The following is a 21,511-nucleotide window of genomic DNA, read 5'->3' on the forward strand; positions in this document are numbered from 1 at the left end:
AAATTCCATCTGGGCCAACTACTTTGTTCTTATTTAGCTCCTTAAGCATTTTTTCCACTTCATCCCTTAGATGCTCTATGTTGTTTTTTGGAAATCTTACTGTGACTGGCTCTCTGAAAATTTAATTTTGCAAAAACACATTTTGGAACCGTTTGTTTAATGTTTCACATATTTCCAATCTTGGAATTTTATCCTTTACCTGCAATTTGCTTTCAATGAATTTATAGAATAGGCCTAGTTCTGTTTTGCATTTTTCCACTCTCCCTTTCTCAAAATTTATTCCTGCCTCTCTTCTCACTGCCATTTAGTTATTTCTTGCTTCTTTATATTGCTGGTATGTTATCTTGAGTTATCTTGAGATGATTTCGGGGCTTTTAGTGACCCCGCGGCCCAGTCCTCGACCAGGCCTCCACCCCTAGGAAGCAGCCCATGACAGCTAACTAACTCTCAGGTACCTATTTACTGCTAGGTAACAGGGGCATCGGGGTGAAAAACTCTGCCCATTGTTTCTCGCCGGCACCCGGGATCGAACCCGGGACCACAGGATCACGTGTCCAGAGTTCTGTCCCCTCAGCCGCGGCTCCCGTTGATGTCCCATCCCATTAAGAGATGTTTGAGGGTTTAGCCTCTTCCTATATTGATTCCAGTTTTGTGTCTTTTGGTCTCTGGCCCTCTCACAATTTCTGTTGAACCAGTCCAGTTTCCTAGTTCTGCATCTCTTTTTTGGTATAAATTGTGTTGTGCCTTTATCTATATTTCACAAAACTTGACATACATCTCATTTACTTCCTTGCCTAACAGTAAGTCTTTCCAATCAATTTAAGAACTTCCTAAGTACCCCATGGTGTCCTCTGCTGAAATCAGGTTTTTCAACTGCTCCATTTTCGTCACTCTCTTCTAGATTATAACACTTTGCATACTTTATTTCCAAAAGGACATGGTCACTTTTGCCCAAGGAGGGGAAGGTACTGAATGTCAAATCTCTCTTTCTTTCTTGGTGAGTATCAAATCCAGCATTGAGGAACATTCCCTTCCCTCATTCTCATAGCTTGTTTAACATGTTGACACATGAATGTCTCCAGGAAGAAGTTTACAAATACAGTATACCAGTTCAAAAGTTCTTACTTCATAGGCCTCCCAATCTATGGGTTTCAAGTTTAAATCATCAAGTACCAACAGTCGCAATCTATCTTTATGTGTTCTTACTATGTATGACCTCTTTCATGATCGTTACAAAGCCCTCTCATTTGTTGTCCAGCTCATACTTTGTCCATGTGTTGCCTGCCAGTGGACCGTAGGCATTTATGATTTTCAGTTTATCATCCTGATGGCATAATGGCACTAAAGATTTGTAAACTTTTTTGTGGGTTGGCAATCATTAATTTGTTTACCTTTATATGTTCTTTCACCAGCACAGCAATGCTTCCACCTTTCCAAATTTTCCTGTCCTGTTTTGAAGTTTACCAAACTTCCCTAGGAAATACAACCTCATTTAAGATATCATCTTCAAGATTCATCTCCATTAGTGCAACAATGTCTGGTGTCTTCAGCTGTATTGTATAATTTAGCTGTAGTATTTCTGATCTCACTCCATCTATGTCAGTATATACAATAGATGTATATACAGTATAAACATATATTATGTGATATATATGAATACATATAATTAGGAGTTCCTGAGATAAGAAACAAGGAGCAAGGAGCTCCTTGCTCCTTGGAGCAGGGAGAAGTTCCTGAAATAAGGAGAGGGAATATCTAACCAGGCACCACTGGAGGATTTTGAGAATACCGGTGGGGAGATACTGAAGCATTTGCTCGAGTTGAATGTAATAAAGGCTATAAGCCCAGACAGAATCTCACCTTAGATACTAAAAGAAGGAGCTGAAGTACAGTGCCTACCACTCTCAATGGTGTATAACAAATCCCTGGTAACAGGAGAACTGCCAAAAATTTTGAAGATGGCTAATGTAGTCCTGATAAACAAGCAGGGTAACAAACAGGCACTGAACTACAGGCCAGTGTCCCCAACTTGCATACCATGCAAGACGACAGAAAAGATTGTGTGTAAAAACTAGAACACCTGGAATAAAAGAATGTTGTAACACATCATCAGCACGGGTTCAGGGATGGTAAATCTTGCCTCACAGGATTAACTGAATTCTACGACCAGGTGATAAAAATTAAACAGGAAAGATAAGGGTGGCCAGATTGCATATTCTTGGATTGCCAGAAAGCCTTTGATACAGTATCCCATAGTTGATTAGAGCACAAACTGGAGATGCAGGCAGGAGTGAAAGGGAAGGTACTCAATGGACAAGGGAGTACCTAAGCAACAAAAGACAGCAAGTCACAGCGAGGGGCAAGATCTCAGAGTGAAGAGACATCGCCAGTGGAGTCCCATACGATTCAGTCCTTGGACTAATCCTGTTTGTGATACACTGTATATGTAAACAATCTCCCAGAGGAAATAGACTTATTCCTCTCAATGTGTACCAAAAGATGCAAAAATCAAAAAAAGATTAAGACTGAGGAAGATAGCAAGAGGCTAAATGATGATTTAGGCAAACCTGAAGGAATGGTTCAACAAATGGCTACTAAAATTCAACCCACGTAAATATAAGGTAATGAAACTATGTGGAGGGAACAGGAGGCCAGACACGGGTAATGAATGGGAGATGAAGTCCTCCATGAAAAGCACAGAGAGAAAGATCTAGAAGTTGATATCACACCAAACCTTTCTCCTGAAGCCCACATTAAAAGAATATCATCAGCAGCATATACTAGGCTGGCTAACATCAAAACTGCCTTTAGAAACCTGTGTAAGGAATAATTTAGAACCTTGTATACCACACATATAAGACCAATCCTGGAGTATGTGACTCCAGCATGGAATCCATACCTTGTCAAGCATAAGATGAAGCTGGACAAGGTTCAAAGGTATGCCACTAGACTAGTCCCAGATCCAAGAGGTACGAGTTATGAAAAAAGTGATTGAATTGCACCTCACATCACTGGAAATACAGTATGAGTAAGGTAAGACATGATATCGACATACAAAATTTTAAGAGGAATTGACTGGGTAGATAGGTAAAAACTGAGTACCCAAATGAGCCACAGACATTAGAAAGAATTTTTTCAGTGTCAGAATTGTTAATAAATAGAATGCATTAGGAAATGATGTGGTGGAGGATGACTCCATACACAGCTTTAAATGTAGATATGATACAGTAAAGCTCAATAAGCTCAGGAAACTATACACCAAGAGATTGACAGTTGAAAGGCAGGACCCAAGAGCCAAAACTCAACTCTAGCGAGCACAACTAGGTGAATACAGAGGTATAATTGGTACTGAGCCACATAGGTATAAGTGGTAATGAAGTTATGGACAAAACAAAAAATGTCACATTGAATGTAATGAAATGCTCTTTATGGGTCTACTCACTGGCTTCCTGAGCTAGCCACCTGGTTAGTTAAGAGCCTATTATATCTCACAGATCTTTGAGAGTCATAAGTGCCTACCACAGATCGCATGTACAATCACTAGAAGCAAAGAGTCTAGAGACACTAGTTCAACCCAAACCAAGAAAAGCAATTAATGCACAATTAATCACAAGGACCTGGTAAGGCCACCAGACCCTTGTGGGTTTTTATTATATGCTTTTCAAGCACACTTTCTATCACTTTAATTATAATTCTCACTATGGTAATTATATATTTTTTTTACAAAAAATACATAACAATTTCAAAACAAGGAAAGATAAATGAATTTATAATTTAGATACAGTACTACAAACTCACTTTTGACGTTAACTCTCTTTCCAGCCTTCCTAACCTCTTTCATCCAGCCTTGGTCAATATCATGGTCTCCAGTAATTATGACTTCTCCTCCAGAGTGTTTTATCTGTAGCCAAACTGGTGATATATGGGTAAATTTGCCACCCAAAAATTTTGCAATATCATATCCATGATTATTCCACTGAAATTAAGAATGGAGATTATTAGATACAATACATTATATAAAACTCATTAGTGTTCTTTAAGGAACTAAAATATCTAAAAATAGTCATCTATATCTATAATGAATGTCTGTCTGTGCACGAAGTTGGAGGCAAGATGCATAGTGCTAGCCCCACCCAACTTTCCTAAATGAATCATGTTGGGTAGGGGTGTCAGGCAAGGCGGTGTTGGCCTGCATGAAATGCTTTGCCAAATATTAGCATTTATGGAGAAACCCCCCCCCCATGCCATTTTCATAAAGTCAAGATTAAAATATCTGTTTTCCTATTGTTCAGCAATTACAGTGCTTCATAATAAATTTTACCAAGAGAAGGGAAGGAAGGGAAGAAGAAGGAAGAAAAGAGGAGGAATGAAGAGGGGGAGAAGGGGGGGATGATGAGGAGGAAAGAGGGATGGAAGAGAAGAGGGCGAGGGCAGGAAGAGGGAATGAGGGGGGGGGGGAGACACCCAGGCACAGTCGGGTACCCCATCTAGTACAGTATATAATAACAAACTTTAAAATTGTAATATTATTGTAATATTATTATATTTGTCTTTTGGTGGGAAGAGAATGTACAAGTACATGGGAGGTCTGGAGCTGATGTGGAAGAATCACGTTATTATAATTGATAGTAGTCTCAAAATGACTATTGCTATACATTATCTATGAGCAAGCATGTAAGGTAATCAATATTGAGACAACTGTAAATACATACTCTAAACAAACCAAAATCTCAATTTACTAACACAGACAATCTGTGAGCATTTTCTTGTGATTTAATTACTTCTAATAAGAAATATGCATGTTACTTATATATTTACCATCAATAATTGTGTCATTGAAAAATGAGCCTTAAAGGAAGAGGAAATGTTTACACACAAGAGGAAGTTATCACCAACCTTGCCAATCAACAAATATGCGTAACTGTAGTGTATATACGGTAGTAAGGTACAGATTATGTAATTACTAAACGATAATTCTTACCGGAGTGACGTAAGCCAAAGTCATGTGGTGCACAGCTCGAAAACCAGTGTCATGATGATAGCTGCCATGGTTTTCCACAATATCTTTCCACTTGGGATGATCAGTTACAAGACCACGATCTAACACAGTCTTGTTAACCAAACCAGACACCTGTAAATATCACCAATCGTTATTTCTAATTAATGAACACTTTACCAATTTATGTATTTACTGCAAATTGTTTCTTCTTTAAAATATCCTCTAATAATACCAGAATGTGAATCTTCTTATTGCACAATATATTTATTGTACAAGTACACTATTTAAATTCTGCAAGCTAACACATTTTTAGACAAGTTCCTATAGGAAGTGTCTGATCATTCGGGTTGTGATCACTATGCAGGCCTTGAGATGCCACCTTCCCAATTTTGGGCTACTCTTCCCAAAAACTGAGCTTTGTTTCTGGACATCTGTCAAAGATGATAGGGCATTTCAATTTTGGAATTTTTAGATTTTCATGCATTTTTATTAATCATTCTGCTGTAGACTCTTCTACTCCTAATATTTTTGGTTTAATACTGACTGTTCATCTTGCAACTTGAAATTCACTGCAAACCTTGTGTTAAATTGAAGACTTGCCAGAAATGCTGCGTGTCAATACCTTTACATAAATGTAACATTTAATTACAAAACTCTATACTGTACTTATGCAACCCATTGCACTTTCTTATATACTGTACAGTATACTGTACTGTAAATAAAAAATAAAAAGAAAAACCAAGGTCCACTATGAAGGCTGCAATGGGAAACAAGTACATTTAAGAAACAGCAAATATACGTACAGAATGTCCCTTGGCACAAAAAAATTAAATATTAAATAATTTTTTTTTAGTTTTGTTAGCAATTAAATGCTAATTACCAAATGATTATATTATAATCATTATTTATTATTATCATTATGATTATATAATCAAATAATGATTATAAGACATATAGACAGACAAGTAGACAAAGATGGACAGAAAACAATTGACTAACAATTCTTACTTGGAAAATTGCAATACAAATCAGAACTTCAAATAAAGCGTGATAATTATTATTCAGAGTAATCACTAGAATGTAAATGTTCTAACTGGCAACATGGTTTCCTTTAAATATGATACAGTGTCATTTCCTGAGGTGTATCAGAAAGATGCCGGCCCACTTCACTCCAAGGACACATCCAGGATCACAAAATAAAAATGGTAAGTTAATTGCTGTACTTGGAATCTAGTTGTATTAAGCCACAATTATGCAAAAAATTGCAGTGATCATGCAAACTGACTCGAATGAAAGCAAGCATTCATTGTTGTGAAGGACTTCTTACATTTAAGTTTTGCCTTTACTCTATATACAAGTGTGTATAACAATGTATTACTCAAAACACATAAGCAGTAATTTATAAAGCATATACTCAATACTGTGCTTTAATGCCTTATCAATAGAATAAACTTTTGATTCAGCATTTACATTCTAATAATAAGCTCCATAATGAGCCAGAGTATGGTCCTAGTATTATAATTGAATTATTTAAATACAGTACAGTATAATGACAACTAACACTCAACATCTTTAATAAAAAGATTGCAGTAGTACCTATTGAACTGGAGGAGTAACAGGCTCCTAGGTAGATGCAAGACAATATGGTCCTTTTTTTCCTACAAATTGCTCACTATTTCTTACTGAATTAGGGTCATCAGCATAATTCTGAATAATCACTATATAGTTTTTAACAACCTTTAAGAAAAATCATCCACTTGGCTACAGAAAAAATACAAAACTCATTTAGCTTTAGGAAACAATGAAAAATGATCTTATCAGAGTTCATTACTGTAAAGGATATCTAACTCTTATGTAACCTTGAAGTTGATGATATAAATCCCTTCCCTCTGTGTTCGTGATGTCAAAATAATAGCTGGCCAAAATGCCGTTTGTGTTAATGAACGATAATATATCAATCACGAAAACCTACGACAGCACAATCCATTGAACCATCTTGTGTATAAATAAATGAATAAAATAAATAGATGCACCCAGCACTGTGCTCCAGTTTCTTAAAATGTATCTATTAATGGGATTAGTTCTGTAATCAATTATTTACATTTTAATACAGTACAATACAAAATAGACTACCATACTGCAACTATATCCACTTTGTCTTAAGTCCAATAAGACATTGGACTTAATAATTGAATAATAGACAATTTAATAATTTATCTTAATATGGCTATTATTATTCTTAAGTAAATGCACACTGGCAATATGATGTATTCTGTGTGGTCAGTGTTTTGTTGGCATTTATATTATTACAGTTATTTTATGCTGGGGTTAAGACCTGTGACCAGGTACTGGAACTGGTTAGGTCACTTAGTGGCTTGTGTACTGTATGTACTGTATGTATGTATGTGTGTTGTTTGTGTTGAGGATGGTGTCTCTTGTTATGTCCCCCAAGGAGCACCACCACGAGGTAATGCTAGGAATTGCTCTCTCTTTTATTATTGCCACCGTAGTTTTGTAATTATAAATATAACATTTGTTGCTACTTTGTACTGTGTTTCCACTGACAACTGAATTATATATAACTAAGTATGTGTGAGCATTTATGGATAAATAATAATAATTATTAGTACAGTAATTGTTTAAAATAAAAATAAAGTACTACATGTTTATCAATGTAATCACAGGAAGTTGTTATCATGCTCTCAATTCTTTATTCTCATTTTCTTTTTAAAAGTCATTGGATGTAACAAATATTGACTAGACTGGTATGTTTACATAATTGCTATTAAAAAAATAAATATGGTTCTAAGAATCATCACTTCTTAAACCAATATTTACCACCAAAACTAAAACCTAAATAAAGTAAAGAACACTTTAGTATTATCAACTTGGACTACTGTTAAATGATATCTTAAATGTTGTAGGTAAATTGTCATCTCTTTGTTTTATTAATTACCCTAAAATAGTATTATCTAAACCATAACATTAAATTTAAGGTTTGCCAGAAATGCTGTCCGTGATTAGTGGCCTTGTAAAAATATATATAAAAATATATACGTTAACTGCAGTCCCCGTGGTGTAGTGGTAAGACGCTCGCCTGGCGTTTCGCGAGCACTTTGGTATGGGGTTATATCCTGACCGAGGAGGATTTACTGGGTGCAAATCCTTAACTGTAGCCTCTTTAACTCAATAGTAAAATGGGTACCTGGTTGTTAAATGATTTTTTTGCGGGGTCGTATTCCAGGGAACATAGGATTAAGAACTTGCCCGAAACGCTATGCGTGCTAGTGGCTGTACAAAAATGTAAGAATTCTTGTATATATATAAATAAATAAATAAATAAATAAATAAATAAATAAATATACAGTACAAGTAAATAAATATAAAATGAAAGTATTATTATATAATAATAAATAAAAATAATAAATTATTATTATTAATTATTAAAGTATGCAAGAACAAGTTTTTAAATAATGTATGGCCCATCCTCTACAGGACATTTATATTAAACAGAATATATACAGTGTTTACAGTAACTGACATACTTGCTGCTGCCTGCAATACTGTACACCAGCAAACACTGAACTACAGTTACATCATATGATAATACAAATCTAGCTATTTTATGCACAAGGCCATCTGCATTACATACTGTAGTTATATAGTTCTAATAATGCCAGCTAAATATTATGTTTTTTATGCTACATAACCACCTTAACCTCTAAACTGCGCATGTCATACATATACGACAGAACCTGATGATACCATAAGTTCAGTTTCTCAAACTTGCTCAAACACTTTCCAATTTTTTATGCTTAATTTACTAGCAAACCCTGTAACTTTGTCTAAATGATCACAAGCGTAACATGAAAAATAAGAAAATTAAAAAATAATTATAAAATTGAATATTGAAAACTTCAGATTTTCAAATCAGCTGCAAAAATATAAAATATCACCAATTGTTCATTTGATGTTATTATGCTCTCAGAATAGCATATGATCTTCATTTTCATAGAATTAGAATATAGGATTTCAGTTTAGTTTGCTGTAAAAAAAATCATCAATGTATCATTTGAAATATGTGCCAAATTTAGATAAAAAAAATATATAACTCCGAACGTTTAGGGTTTATGAAAAATCCATTCTAATAGGATTGTAGAACAGACAGCTGTGCACACTATATGTAATAATAGTGAGAATCGGTCAGAAACTGCATTTTTTGAAGCCGACTCAAAGTTGAAACTAGTTTTAGAGATAATTGAAGTTGAAGTTATCGACAATGAATTAGGTAGTTCTAATTCATTTATTTACTTGTATGTTTTAATAAACATTGTTTGGCATTCGTACTCGAATATGTGATAAGTTGCAGGTCAATATGTGTTGGAATGAAGTCAAGAAAAAATAACCTACAAAATAGAAAAATATAGGGATAATTATAATGATTTATGGGATAAAGATGTATACTTTATTTGAGTGATAAAAGCCCTAATCTGGTCCTTAATCATCAAAACAACCAAAAAAAACAAAAAACAAAAAATAGAGTTTAAAATCTGCAAAAAAAATTAAGCCCCCCTCCCCAAAAAAAATTCAAAGTCCCAAGTTTTACCAGTTGTGACCGATTTATTTGTTGACCAATTTCATACTATCTTCACATAGTTAGGGACGGGTATGCACTTTCCAGGATGTAGAGGTTACAACAAAATCAGATAATAAACAAAGGAGACAAAAAAAAAAGTATTTATAGATGTGTTATCTTGGCAGCAATTCTACAATAATAGAACAGTATAAAAGTGTAAATGATTTGTCATTACTGTGATAATTATATTACTTTACATGGATTACAAACCACATTACAAGAAGCTGTAGCACCCATGGGATCTGATGCCCTATTTTTATCATTAAAATGGCTCTCTCCATAAAAATGATAAAATACTGTAATAAAATAAAGATCTTAATAAAATTACCAAATGATATGTAATAATCCATCTCCATTTGGGTTCATTTTCATCTCTTATGTCAGATTAAGAGAGAGACAATCAAAATAATCTAGCCAGTCGACATTTGGTTCCACATAAGCCACTACATTTTAAAAACTTTGTGACTGCTGGGGAAGGTGAGGAGTTTCTACCCCTTGCTGCCCTCCTGCCACTACCTTCCTCACCTTCCCTGACATTGCAACCAGTCATGAGCACTCTCAAATCAAGACCATCTTGATACTAGAAAATCTGTGACTGGGTGAAGCATCATCATAAAGTATTTTCCTAGTCTAATATTATTCTACATACATGTCACACTCTAGTCAATTTTTAGTAATGCCCTAACTCTTCCACAGACATGTTGCATCCACAGAGCCAATCGTCTCAAGACTCAGCCAAGGTTAAGTCATTAATTTTATTTTACCAATACAACAACTGAAGAATTATCCTGATGGCAAATCCCTTTGTAGTAAATTATCAGTAATAATAATAGAGAGACTTCACCTCTATAAACACCAACTCAAATAACTTACAACTTCAACAATACTTATTCGAACATTCATTTCATTTGTGCTTACATGCACGAAAGATAATACCACATACAGTCCTGTATAGTACAGAACTTTCAATTTTTTCTCTTGCTATTCATCTATGTTAGGGCTGTTCAGTACTGAAAAAATACCCTCCACAGGTGGTGCCAAAGGCCCGACTGGAAGACACACAACAGCAAGTCAATGATATAGTGGAGATTATGAAGACTAACGTGGAGCGCATCATGGAGAGGGAGGAAAAACTTACTGAGCTCGATCAACGTGCCAACCACCTCTCTGTAAGTATTAACTGCCAGATACATATGAAACCTATCTTATCAAATCTTTCAAACTTTAATCTTAGCAGACCTATCAAATCTATGTTATAAAACCTATCTTAAGAGCAGCATGCTTGCAATCTCATAGTCAGTCTCTCCTTTCTGCCTCAACAGTGTCGAAGATAGACATGTCATTCTAACTCTTGACTTTGTGAGCAGTTCATCAATCTACAGAGTGGGACTGTTTGCCTCTGCATGATCCCAGTGGCTTTCAGTCAATGAAGTGTTTCGCCCTGGACTGGGGAAGATGAGCTTTTCTCTACCTATTTCCACCATTCCAGCTGCTTTACATTCTGATTGGGTTGGAGCCTTATGTGGGCCACATTCTTTTACGGACTCCCATGTGGCTGGTCCAGTCCTGGTTCCCAGCTCTTGTCCGTTCTCCTTAAGGTTCAGAGGCATACCTAGCCTCAATGTTTTGCTGCTCTCTGCCATTTTTCGTGTATGGGGGGGTTTTCTTGACCTTGTGCCCCATCTCTTGTGTCAGAATGGAGGCCTGACTTTTGGGTGCCACATCGCCTTTTTCTTTGTGTGGAAGTTTGTGACGGCTTAGTGGGCATTCTGTTTGTTCCTCTTTCCTGGTCTTGTCTAGTTCGGGGTTTGAAAAAGCCCCCTTGCTGACACTTGTGCAGAGGATGTGTTCTCGAAGAGGCCTGGTCGAGGACTGGGCCACTGGGACGTTGAACCCTGAAATCATCGCAAGGTAAGGTAACCAAGGTAGGTCACCTCTTTTTTCCCCACTTGTACCATCCATTCATTCATTTCTGACCAGTTCTGACCTTTGGACCATGTTTTATCTTTGGATTGAGTGTTAGGGCTTTCATTTTCTACATATACTTCCAGCTAAGAGCTTCACCATCTTAGCTGGAAGTATGAGTTTTCTTCATTTGGGCTTGGACCCATCTTCATTTTTTTTTATCTAACTATGCCTTCTGAATTTCAGTGTCTTATGAATTTCAGTGCCTTCTGATTTTCTTTACATCCATAATATGTACTTGGTATCTTTGGCCAATGACAAGTTTTTGTACACCACTCTGTTTCTCATGTTCCTTGTTCAAAGGCCCACCTATCCCAGAACTTCCGCATGGTGGTTTGGTTCAGTCAGTCAACTTTCCCCCCCCCCCCCCCCCCTTCTAAGGCTGTGAATATATTTGGTACTTTGCCAGCTTTCTTTCCCATTCTGTACACAACTGATAATTGGTTACTGGGGTTCTGGTGGTCTTTCTGTTGAAAACTCACAGGCAGGATACCAACAAACCAGCCATACAAATTGCAAAAACACACAAAAAATTTGAGACGCGAAGTTTGAACGTACGCTACAATAATTTACCTTCAAAATTAAAGCTAATTTTTAGTAAATTCATTGAATATTATATATGTAATCATGGGTGACTTTAGGCACTCGGGCCATTCACAGGGATAATTTAATACTCTGCAGGGAAATATTTAATTATAATACAGTATTATCATTATGCCATATCAGGCCAGTGCCTCCGAGTTCAAGATGACTGCACGCAAGGTGAAGAAGAAGTACTGGTGGAAGAACGTCAAGATGATGATTATACTTGGCTGTGTCATTTTTTTGGTCATTGTGGTTATTATCGTCACTACTGTGGCCATTTCAAGAAGTAGTGGAGGAAGTGATGCAAACCCCTCTCCATCCCAAACTGTGCTGCCGACTGTGACCAGTTTGAAGGAGGCAAGAGACATTTCCGAGAGACTGCAACAACTGGTTTAATAGGAGTTAGATGACTTTACAATTAGCACCATTTTTTTTCACAAATAAATTTTACCATTAATATTTTTGTTTTTCATTTTGCTACTTTTTGTGCTACTTTTTAAATTTTGTGCCACTTTAAAAAGACAAAATGTGATTAAGTTATTGAGATAAATACCAGATGCCACAAATTATTATAACGTAAGATCAGTCTTTATTTTGAGTCACCAGTTTTGTGCATGATGATATGAAATACACAGTAGTATATTTTAATAAAATAATTATATCCAAATGCAGCAGGTACTCACTATTTCAGGCAGTATGTTTGTGGCACACCCACAAATGGTAATATAGTACTGCAAATGCTTTATACTGTACCAAGGGCTTATAGGAAAAAAGATGCATAGATTTCCCCCACACAAAGTACACACCTGTACTTGTATAACCATATATGATGTGCCTTATATTCCATATAATCTTTATATATATATAATCTTTGAAGTTTTGAAGCCTCCGAAAGCTTCAGACTGTACTGTAAACACCCACTAATCTGGAATCTGCCTATCCAGAAAACGCCCTAAACCGGCCAGAATTGTGGCCGGATAGTTATCTCCCCCAACTGGCCAAAATGTCTATGGAAGCCGGACTAGCCAATGTTTGGCCAGATAAGAAATCTGAGCCGGTTAACTTGTTGCCAATGTTACCCAATCCAGACAGTACGCCAGACAAGTGGCGAATTGTCCGGATCAGAAAGCCAGGCGTTGGGCCGTACCGTATTAATCCCGTACAGCTGTAGCTCTTGGCGCGTGGTGTAGGAGGGGGTTGGGTGGGTGGGTGGGTGGTGTCGGGAGAGAGGGGAGCGTTGGGAGGGATTGCCTGGGGAATAAGGGGGATGTGGAGGGGCATAGGGACACTATAGGAATTACCATTAATTTTAGAACAATTCATCACAGTCAAAAACCAAAGAAATAATTATATAATAACAAATATACAAGTTTCCTAAAAAATAGTTTGCACAGGCTGAAGTTTGCTCCAAAAATATTGCTAGTTTTTTCTGTCTGGCTGCCTACATAACGTGCCTGCCTGCCCCAAGTAGACTCGTCCAGGCCTGGTCAAGCCAAACAGCCTATGTGCTCCCATCCCTCACGTTATACCACAGTGCCGCACCATTAGTTAAATATTTTTTTTTTAAATTACTTTTGTTTTCATAGTAACTTTGAACATTTTTGACCAAGACTATGTCTGGTAGCAGCATCAATCGTCCTGGAGGTGTTAAGAGGAAGAAGGTTACCCTAACAATTAATGACAAGTTACGTGTTATACAACTTTGTGAAAGTGGCCGGTAGACTTCAAGTGTTACCAAAGACTAGGCCCTAGTACTGTTTCTGATATAAGGAAACAAAAAGAGCAATACCTGAAATACATTTCAACCAGTGAGGCCTCACAGGCAAGCACCTTCAACCAGTGACGCTTCAGCAGCTGGCAGTCAAAACTAACTTTGCCTCATGAACTGTACAGTAATTTTAAGTGTTAATTTTAGTTTTGTGTTAGAATAGGTTACGTAAATTGTCAAGAAGTCTTAACTGGTGGGTATGTGGGCCTGCGGGCCGCTCCAAGCAACAGCCTAGTGGACCTCACAAGTCAGTCAGGGAGTAGAAGAACTCCCAGAACCCCATCAACCAGTTAACTTCAAGATGTGTGGCATCAATGAAGAAGACAAACTACAACAAGGTAAGTTGAGCTTTCTAGTTGAATATTTTATAATTATATGCGGCAAGGCAATTCAAATTATGTTGTTTGTGGTATAAAAATACCTGTAGTTGGAAATGGTCACTTTTAGACTTCCGTGGTGAAAAAGAACGTTAATCTGAAAAACGTGATAATCCGGCTGGGGTCCTTCCCAAGTAGTCCAGATTAGTGAGCTGATACAGCATTACTCCTTCAGCTAATTTATTCTATTCATCTACACCTCTGTAAAAAAACAATTTACATAAGTTTCCTTAGTCACCTCTCTCTTTGCTTAGCATGAATTTATGACCATGTTCTTGTTGATGCCAATTTAAAATATATGTACCTCATAATTTTGTCAATGCCAGTCACAATTTTGTAAATAGGGATCATGTCATCTGTGTCTTCTATCTGCTAGTTTTGGCATATTTAATGCCTCCAGTCTCTCCCCAATGCTCACACTTAGGCCTGTGACCCATTTAATACCACACATTCAAAACTTTCTAATTTATTTACAGTACTGTATATGCTTTTCAGACTTAACACTTTCGCCCGGGCATGACGCAGCATTGCGTCATCCACTTTAAATAATTGCCAAAAATCAGGTTTTTATCCGATTTTTTGGGGACTGGTTTTAAAATGCGCGCCGATGTCTTCCCATTTTCTTTGTTGAGCCTCGTGGCCCTCAGGCGGCTTGGCACACGCCGTGGGGCCATTGTTTTCGCTCCACTGTTGTGACCAATGTCGCCTCCCCTCGCATCTCAAACATGTGAACATTTCGGCTATTTTCCGTGGCTATATTTCTTACTGCGGCTTTAGAAACTATCTACGCTTACTCCACGATGGATAGTGATCATGAACAAGGCCCTTCCAGGAAGAAAATTGCGAAAGAAAGGCTTGAAAAGGGCGGAAATTGGGAGTGTAGCTGGAAGGCGTCTGAGCACTCACTCGCGGCTAACGCGTGGCCCGTCTTCAACTTGTCGGCGGTTGGAGCGAGACCAGGTTTTTTATTTTATATGCTAATGTTCCTCTAGAGAATTCTATTGCGAACCCATTGAGACCAAAATGAAAGACCTAGGACGAAAATTGAGGTGACCAGAGTGAAAATAGTGAAAACACTTTATCCGGTTTGTGCGCTCCTGGGTAACTCGTTTGCACTTTCTCTGTTTGCTGCGGGTAATTAGCCAGGCTTTTGGAGTTTATATGCATTTAGTGCTGTAGAGAATTCTATTGCGAACACAATGATACAAAATTTAATCTCGTAGGACGAGAATTAAGGTGACAAAGTTGAAGAGAGTATACACTTTTCAGAATTTACGCGCGCTCACGTGACACCCTGGGACCCAAATCGCACAGTTGAGGGGTGGCGCGCGGGGTACGCCAAAGTGTTAAGCACCAAGCAATTGTTGCTCATTATATATACCAGCTAGTTTTTTTTTTAACATTTCTCTATTTACACCCAGCATTTAAAGGCAATTTAGAAATTGGAAACAGTTTGACATACTGTGCTGTACTATACAGAGGACAAACCATAAAAGTGATAATTAAAAAAAAAATACAGCGGTTTTCTTGAGATTCTTGAGGTTATTCACAGCGCCATGCTCTACATATTCACCCTGCATCCGAGCTCTCAATCCCCGGCCTCATTCAGCTCTCTGCCCTGGTCCAGGCTTCATCTCAACTACTGCAACGCTTCACCACATTGCCAACAAACCAACAGCTGTTACAAAGACTACATAAAATGAGCATAAAAAACCACTATACTCTACGTTTTATCACCAAAACACATACACGTAAACCATACGTTACAAGAGCATGGCAGTGATAATGGTTTAATCCTGACAGCTGAATGGACAGCATTAAGGGGCCTGACAGCTGAGTCAGCACTTCAGATTCGTAGTCCTGAGGTTCCAGGTTTGATCTCTGGTGGAGGCGGAAACAAATGGGCAGAGTTTCTTTCACCCCTGATGCCCCTGTTACCTAGCAGTAAATAGGTACCTGGGAGTTAGACAGCTGCTACATGCTGCTTCCTGGGGGTGTGTAACACAAAGGAGGCCTGATCGAGGACCGGGCCGTGGGGACACTGAGCCCCGAAATCATCTCAGGAAGATCTTAACACTTTCGCGCTTTAGATTAGAGATAACTCGTCGCCGTTTTTTCTTACGATTCCGCATAACAGCCTACTTTTCTCGTCCATCGAAAAAATATTTCTATAAATTCCATTTTTTAACCGAAATGGATGGGGATACTCTCAGATTTTTCTCCATGAAATTCCCGTTCTCCCTCACCGAACACATGGCATCTCGGCCTACCCGGTCACGTGGTATACCACATGTTCCCGACATTGTAGATGCCAGCGCAGCTCCTCCTGCTGACGCGGCAGTTTCAACACCCGGGCCATCTGGTGTGAGGCGTCCTCTGTTCACCTCAACACCTCAAGCCCACTCATCAACCACAAATTCTGAAATGGACATTGAGGACATAGAACCACTTGATGTTTCTGATTTCATAGAAGATTCTACTACAAGTTTGGTGGTTCCTGTAGAAGACAATATTCCTCCAGTGCATCCAAGAAATACAAGAATTATAGATTCAGAACAACGTCTCAACTACAAGTTGACGCATGAACTCATGCACTTGGCTAAAAAAAGAAGATGCCGTGTTTGTTTCAAGTCTGGCAAAAGGAGGGACGTGATATATGGATGTAAAACTTGTGATGTGGCACTGTGCGCTGCGCCTTGCTACACAAGGTACTACCGAAGAAAGATATTTTGGGTGGAGAAAAAATAACCACCGGCAACAGCTTCACTCCACCTAAGAAACATCAGATGAGCAACTTCAGGATCAGAAGCCTGAAGATGGTGGAGTGAAGAAAAAATGCTCAACTGTTGATCTTCAATCAACATAGACAGGGTAAGTACACCTATTTGGAATTTTTTATCATCTATAAGAAGTTATATACGTTTTGTAGAGAATTTATTTGCGAATTTTTTGGTACCAGAATGAATATTATATCACAAACTTCTATGAGTAAAAAAAAAAAACACAAAGTATGTTTGGGGGTGTGGCGGGTGTGGCTCTGGGTGTGGCGGCCGTGTGACAGTGGGTTCCCTTTAGCCGTTGATATATCCAACACGTGGGAAATATTTGTATGTGTTATGTATATGTCTGTGTAGGGAATTTTACTGCGATCACTGTCATACAAATTATAAAATGTTTCAACAAGTATAAACATGACAACCATCAAACGAACGAAAACAATGCGTTCGTTTCTGCCGCGAACGCATACTGAGCGACGTGGTTCTATATTTGGCGCTTCTCTTACACATGCTTTGTACAAATGTTATACATTTCATCTTATAGAACATTTTATTGCAAACACATTGGTATAAAAAAGAAATACGTACATAGAAAAGTAGGGTCAGGAAACGTATAAATGTATAAACTTTCCAAGCATGATTTCCCCCCTGTGTTTTCGCCAGTGCGCTCGTGGCTAACTACTCTCCACTTCACACACTCTTGCGGGTGGGCAATTACCTATATTAAACATTCATATGCATATGTCCGTGTAGAGAATTTTATTGCGATTCCAATGATACCAAAATTAACGATGTAGGACAACTGTAGGCTTCGCAACCATTAAGAGAGTGGAAACATTTTGTTGCTGTTTGGCGCTCTCGGCGAGTGATCTGCATAGTTTTTTATTTGGTGTTGATACTCCTTATGCTTGGGCGGCATTTTATAGGTATGCTCTTATAGACAATTTCATTGCGAACACAGTGATACCAAATTTAAATACGTGCGCCTTCAATTATTGTCAGGACAGTCAAAAGAGTGTACACTTTTTCGGTCTTACCGCGTAGGCGCGCGAAGTGCCGAAAGCATCTGGGGTATTGATTTTTTTTGAGCGCCGAGAGCGCGAAAGTGTTAAGAAGATCCTGATTCCTGTTCCATTAGCAGTAAATAGGCATCTGGGAGATAGCCAACTGTGGGTCGCATCCTGGGAAAAGGTCAATCATTAGCCTTGGGAAGGACCTAGAAAAGATTGAGCTTTCTGCCCTCAACATTATAGTGGTAAACCCTGTGGTGCAGTGGTAAAACACTCGCCCACCTGGTTGACGAGCGATTTGGTTTCGGTTTGTATCCTGGCCAGGGAGGATGGACTAGGCGCCAATCCTTAACAGTATGCCTCTGTTCTTCTCTTCTTGTTGATAGTAGGTGCAGTTTGCATGAAGGGTTTGTCCTACCGATGACTGCACCAGTACTGATGTTGTTGGACGCGTTTATGTTGAAGATGATCGGAGCTACCAAGGTGCTTGTTGCTTTGTGCTGTAGATAGAGGAACGGTGATTAAAACAGAGGCGTGTGTTAGAGGGAGACTTGCCGCACCGTAGGGCGGTGTGTTGTGTTTATGGCGTCAGCTGATCCTTGGTGTTGCGACGAGGCAGTTGTTTTCTGTGTTTAGCTGTTGGTGGCGCCAGGTATAAATGTGGCGCGGGTCAGATGTGACCCAATTTGTTGGTCGATTGGAGATATTTAGCCAGTGCTTTGACTATTTGGTATTTTTCTTGTGACAAGTGGTCACCGCCTCCTAATATATGCTCGATGGTGAAAGGGTATTTTAAGTGCGATAAAGACTTGTTTGAAATTTACTCTGGCACTATAATGTCGGAAGCAGTGCAGGAGATAGTGTTCGACTGTTTCAGGCACCTGACAGTGAGTACAGAGTTCGTTGATGTCTGTTCTGTACTTAGAGCTGTGTGCTGCTAGTTTGGTGTGTCCCAGCCTTAATCTGGTCATCGTTACATCAATTTCTCTGCTTTTATATCGGACATGTTTCCAAGTTTCCCATTTCTTTTTAATGGACCCATAGTGCAAAGGTGAGCATAACGTTTTCCAGTTTGTTGCAAAATCCTGGGAGATGGTATCTTTGAAGGCTCCTTTACGTGCAACATGGGGAATTGGATGACGGGTGAGGTGAGGCGTGTCGTGCATTGCTTTGGCTAGTTGGTCTACAAGTTCATTGTGGAGAATACCACAATGTGCTGGGACCCATTGGATAGAGGTGTCATAACCGTTCAATTGATGTTTGTGAAGAAGTTGAAGGCATGGGTAGACAATCTCCTTGCATGTTTTCGAAGAGTACGAAATTGCTTGAATCGCGCTCTTGCAGTCACTACAGATTGTATATATCCAACTGGTAATGTTGTGATGATTTGGAGAGCTTGATACAAGGCATATAATTCCGCTGTGAAAATAGATAGTTGGTTTGGTAACCGCCATCCCTGCTTGAGATGGTATTCCGGTATCCATACAGCGCAAGTGACCGAGGGTACGTTGTTCATGAAGATGCGAGACCCATCTGTGTAAATCTCTGTGGTATTTGGGTAGCAATTTTTCATTGTTGAGACAAAGACTGAGGCTATGGCTGAGTTTGGTGCAGATTTTGGAATGTTGTCTTCGAGTTGTATTGCTGTATTAGGAGTTGTATAAAGCCAAGGTGGAATGGGGGGAACAGGAGGTTGGGTTTCACAGTTTTGAAGTAGGGAGAGGTCTATATTGAGGTTATTTGTAGCCCGTGTGAGGAAAGGTTGCGAGTGAATGGTTAGGGAGCGGGGGTTATATGGGTTAACTGTTGGGTTAATTTTTGATCTGTATGGGTGTGTCTGGTGAGTAGTGGTGCAGAGTGACAGAAGTTGGCACACATAATGTCTCGTCTGGTGGCTAGGCTTGTGAGGCCTGTTTCCCCGTAAAGTCCGAGGATTGGAGTTGAACGCATTGCGCCACATATAAGTCGCATGGCATTATTTTGTATGACCTCGAGGCTCTGTAGGTTAGTGGGCGCCGCCGACGCATATGCTTGGCAACAATAGTCTCTGTTCACCCAGCAGTGAATGGATTCCTGTTAAACAATTTGGCGGGTCGTATTCCAGAGAAAAATTAGGATTAAGGACTTGCTTGAAATGCTTTGCGTGCTAGTGGCTTTACATGAATGTAAGAACTCTTGTATACTGTATATAAATAAAAAAAAAAACATGGGAACACAAACCAAATCATATCTCTGGCCCGCCGGAATAGTCTCACTCTAGTACTGTACTAACCTTATTCTCAGTCTTTTTCTTCTTGTCACTTTTAGAAAGCGTGCAAGAAACTAAGCACATCAACGACACTAATATTCCCAAACGCAGCAGCATGATGTCAATAGCAGGAGTGGGCGAAATACTTGTTGTTGACAGTTTGTGTGGAAGATGCACCACCACGCTGGGCTACTGACCAATGGTGTGTCTGGACGTGTTGTTATTTACATTTGGCCCAGCCACTCGTCCAAATACGCACGTCCTGACTTGGTCTTCCTCAGCAATGTACAAATTTGTCCTGTTTATGTGTAATTTATAGAAGACGTAAATTGAAAATAAATTTATAAATGAATGAAATCATATTAATTATTTATATGTACAGATAAAGATTTAAATCAGATGTCTAAATTGTAAGAAAGTCATCTTCGTTTCATTCAAATGTGGCCAAGAACCCCTTCTAGTGTAAGTTTATTTAGACCTATCTATAGATAGATATTTCGATAAATAGATAAGCAAATTGCAAATATTGCACCAATAGCAAGATAATAAAAAAACTATATACATTACATTTAGGGTCCCGGTAATACAGCCGGGTTCGTTCTTTATTTATTTATTTATATACAAGAAGGTACCCGTACTAGTGGCTTTACAAGAATTGTTGGTTGTGCATATTAGATTAGTGCATAATATAGAGAGATGAGAGCAGAGTTAGGTACATAATATCTGATTTTGGAGAGTATACCAACTGTTTTAGAGACATTCTTAGTTATGTGTTGTATGTGGGTGCTGAAGTTGAGTCTCTTGTCTCTTGTCTAGGAATAGGCCAAGAAACTTTCCTTCATTTTTATTGCTAATGTTTACATTGTCTATCTGAAGCTGAATTGCATTTGTAGATTTGCTTCCAAATAAGATGTAGTAGGTCTTTTCTATGTTAAGTGTTTGTTTGTTGGTTGACATCCATAAGTGGACTTTTTTTTAGTTTTTTTTCTCGACGCATAATCGAGAATTCCGGGTTTGAATCTCGGGCGGAACAGAAATTGTTGGGCACATTTCCTTTCACATAATGCCTTTGTTCACCTAGCAGTAAGTTGGTACTCAGGAGTCAGCTTGTTGTGGGGTTGCATCCTGGGTGGAAGCAACAAGAGG

At 38.5% G+C, this 21,511-nt stretch overlaps 2 protein-coding genes across 2 annotated transcripts in view; one reads left to right on the forward strand and one right to left on the reverse strand.

The window, feature by feature from the left end:
- Positions 1–20,591, reverse strand: part of LOC123772486 (chitinase domain-containing protein 1) — a 39,758-nt gene extending 19,167 nt beyond the window's left edge. The window contains exons 1-3 of the mRNA XM_045765698.2: positions 20,390–20,591; positions 4,982–5,131; positions 3,799–3,976 (exon numbers count right to left, since the gene is read on the reverse strand). Coding sequence (XP_045621654.1) covers positions 3,799–3,976; positions 4,982–5,131; positions 20,390–20,482 — 421 coding nt within the window. The 5' untranslated portion in view covers positions 20,483–20,591. The remainder of the gene's footprint in view (positions 1–3,798; positions 3,977–4,981; positions 5,132–20,389) is intronic.
- Positions 6,128–12,644, forward strand: LOC138365539 (vesicle-associated membrane protein 3-like). The gene is made up of 4 exons (XM_069325959.1): positions 6,128–6,204; positions 10,332–10,375; positions 10,667–10,804; positions 12,327–12,644. The coding sequence occupies exons 1-4, from the start codon at positions 6,153–6,155 to the stop codon at positions 12,579–12,581; spliced, it is 489 nt and encodes a 162-aa protein (XP_069182060.1). The 5' UTR covers positions 6,128–6,152; the 3' UTR covers positions 12,582–12,644.
- Positions 20,592–21,511: the final 920 nt, after the last annotated feature.

This window comes from Procambarus clarkii, chromosome 17 (assembly GCF_040958095.1).
Source record: "Procambarus clarkii isolate CNS0578487 chromosome 17, FALCON_Pclarkii_2.0, whole genome shotgun sequence".
In the NCBI taxonomy this organism is placed as follows: Eukaryota; Metazoa; Arthropoda; class Malacostraca; order Decapoda; family Cambaridae; genus Procambarus; species Procambarus clarkii.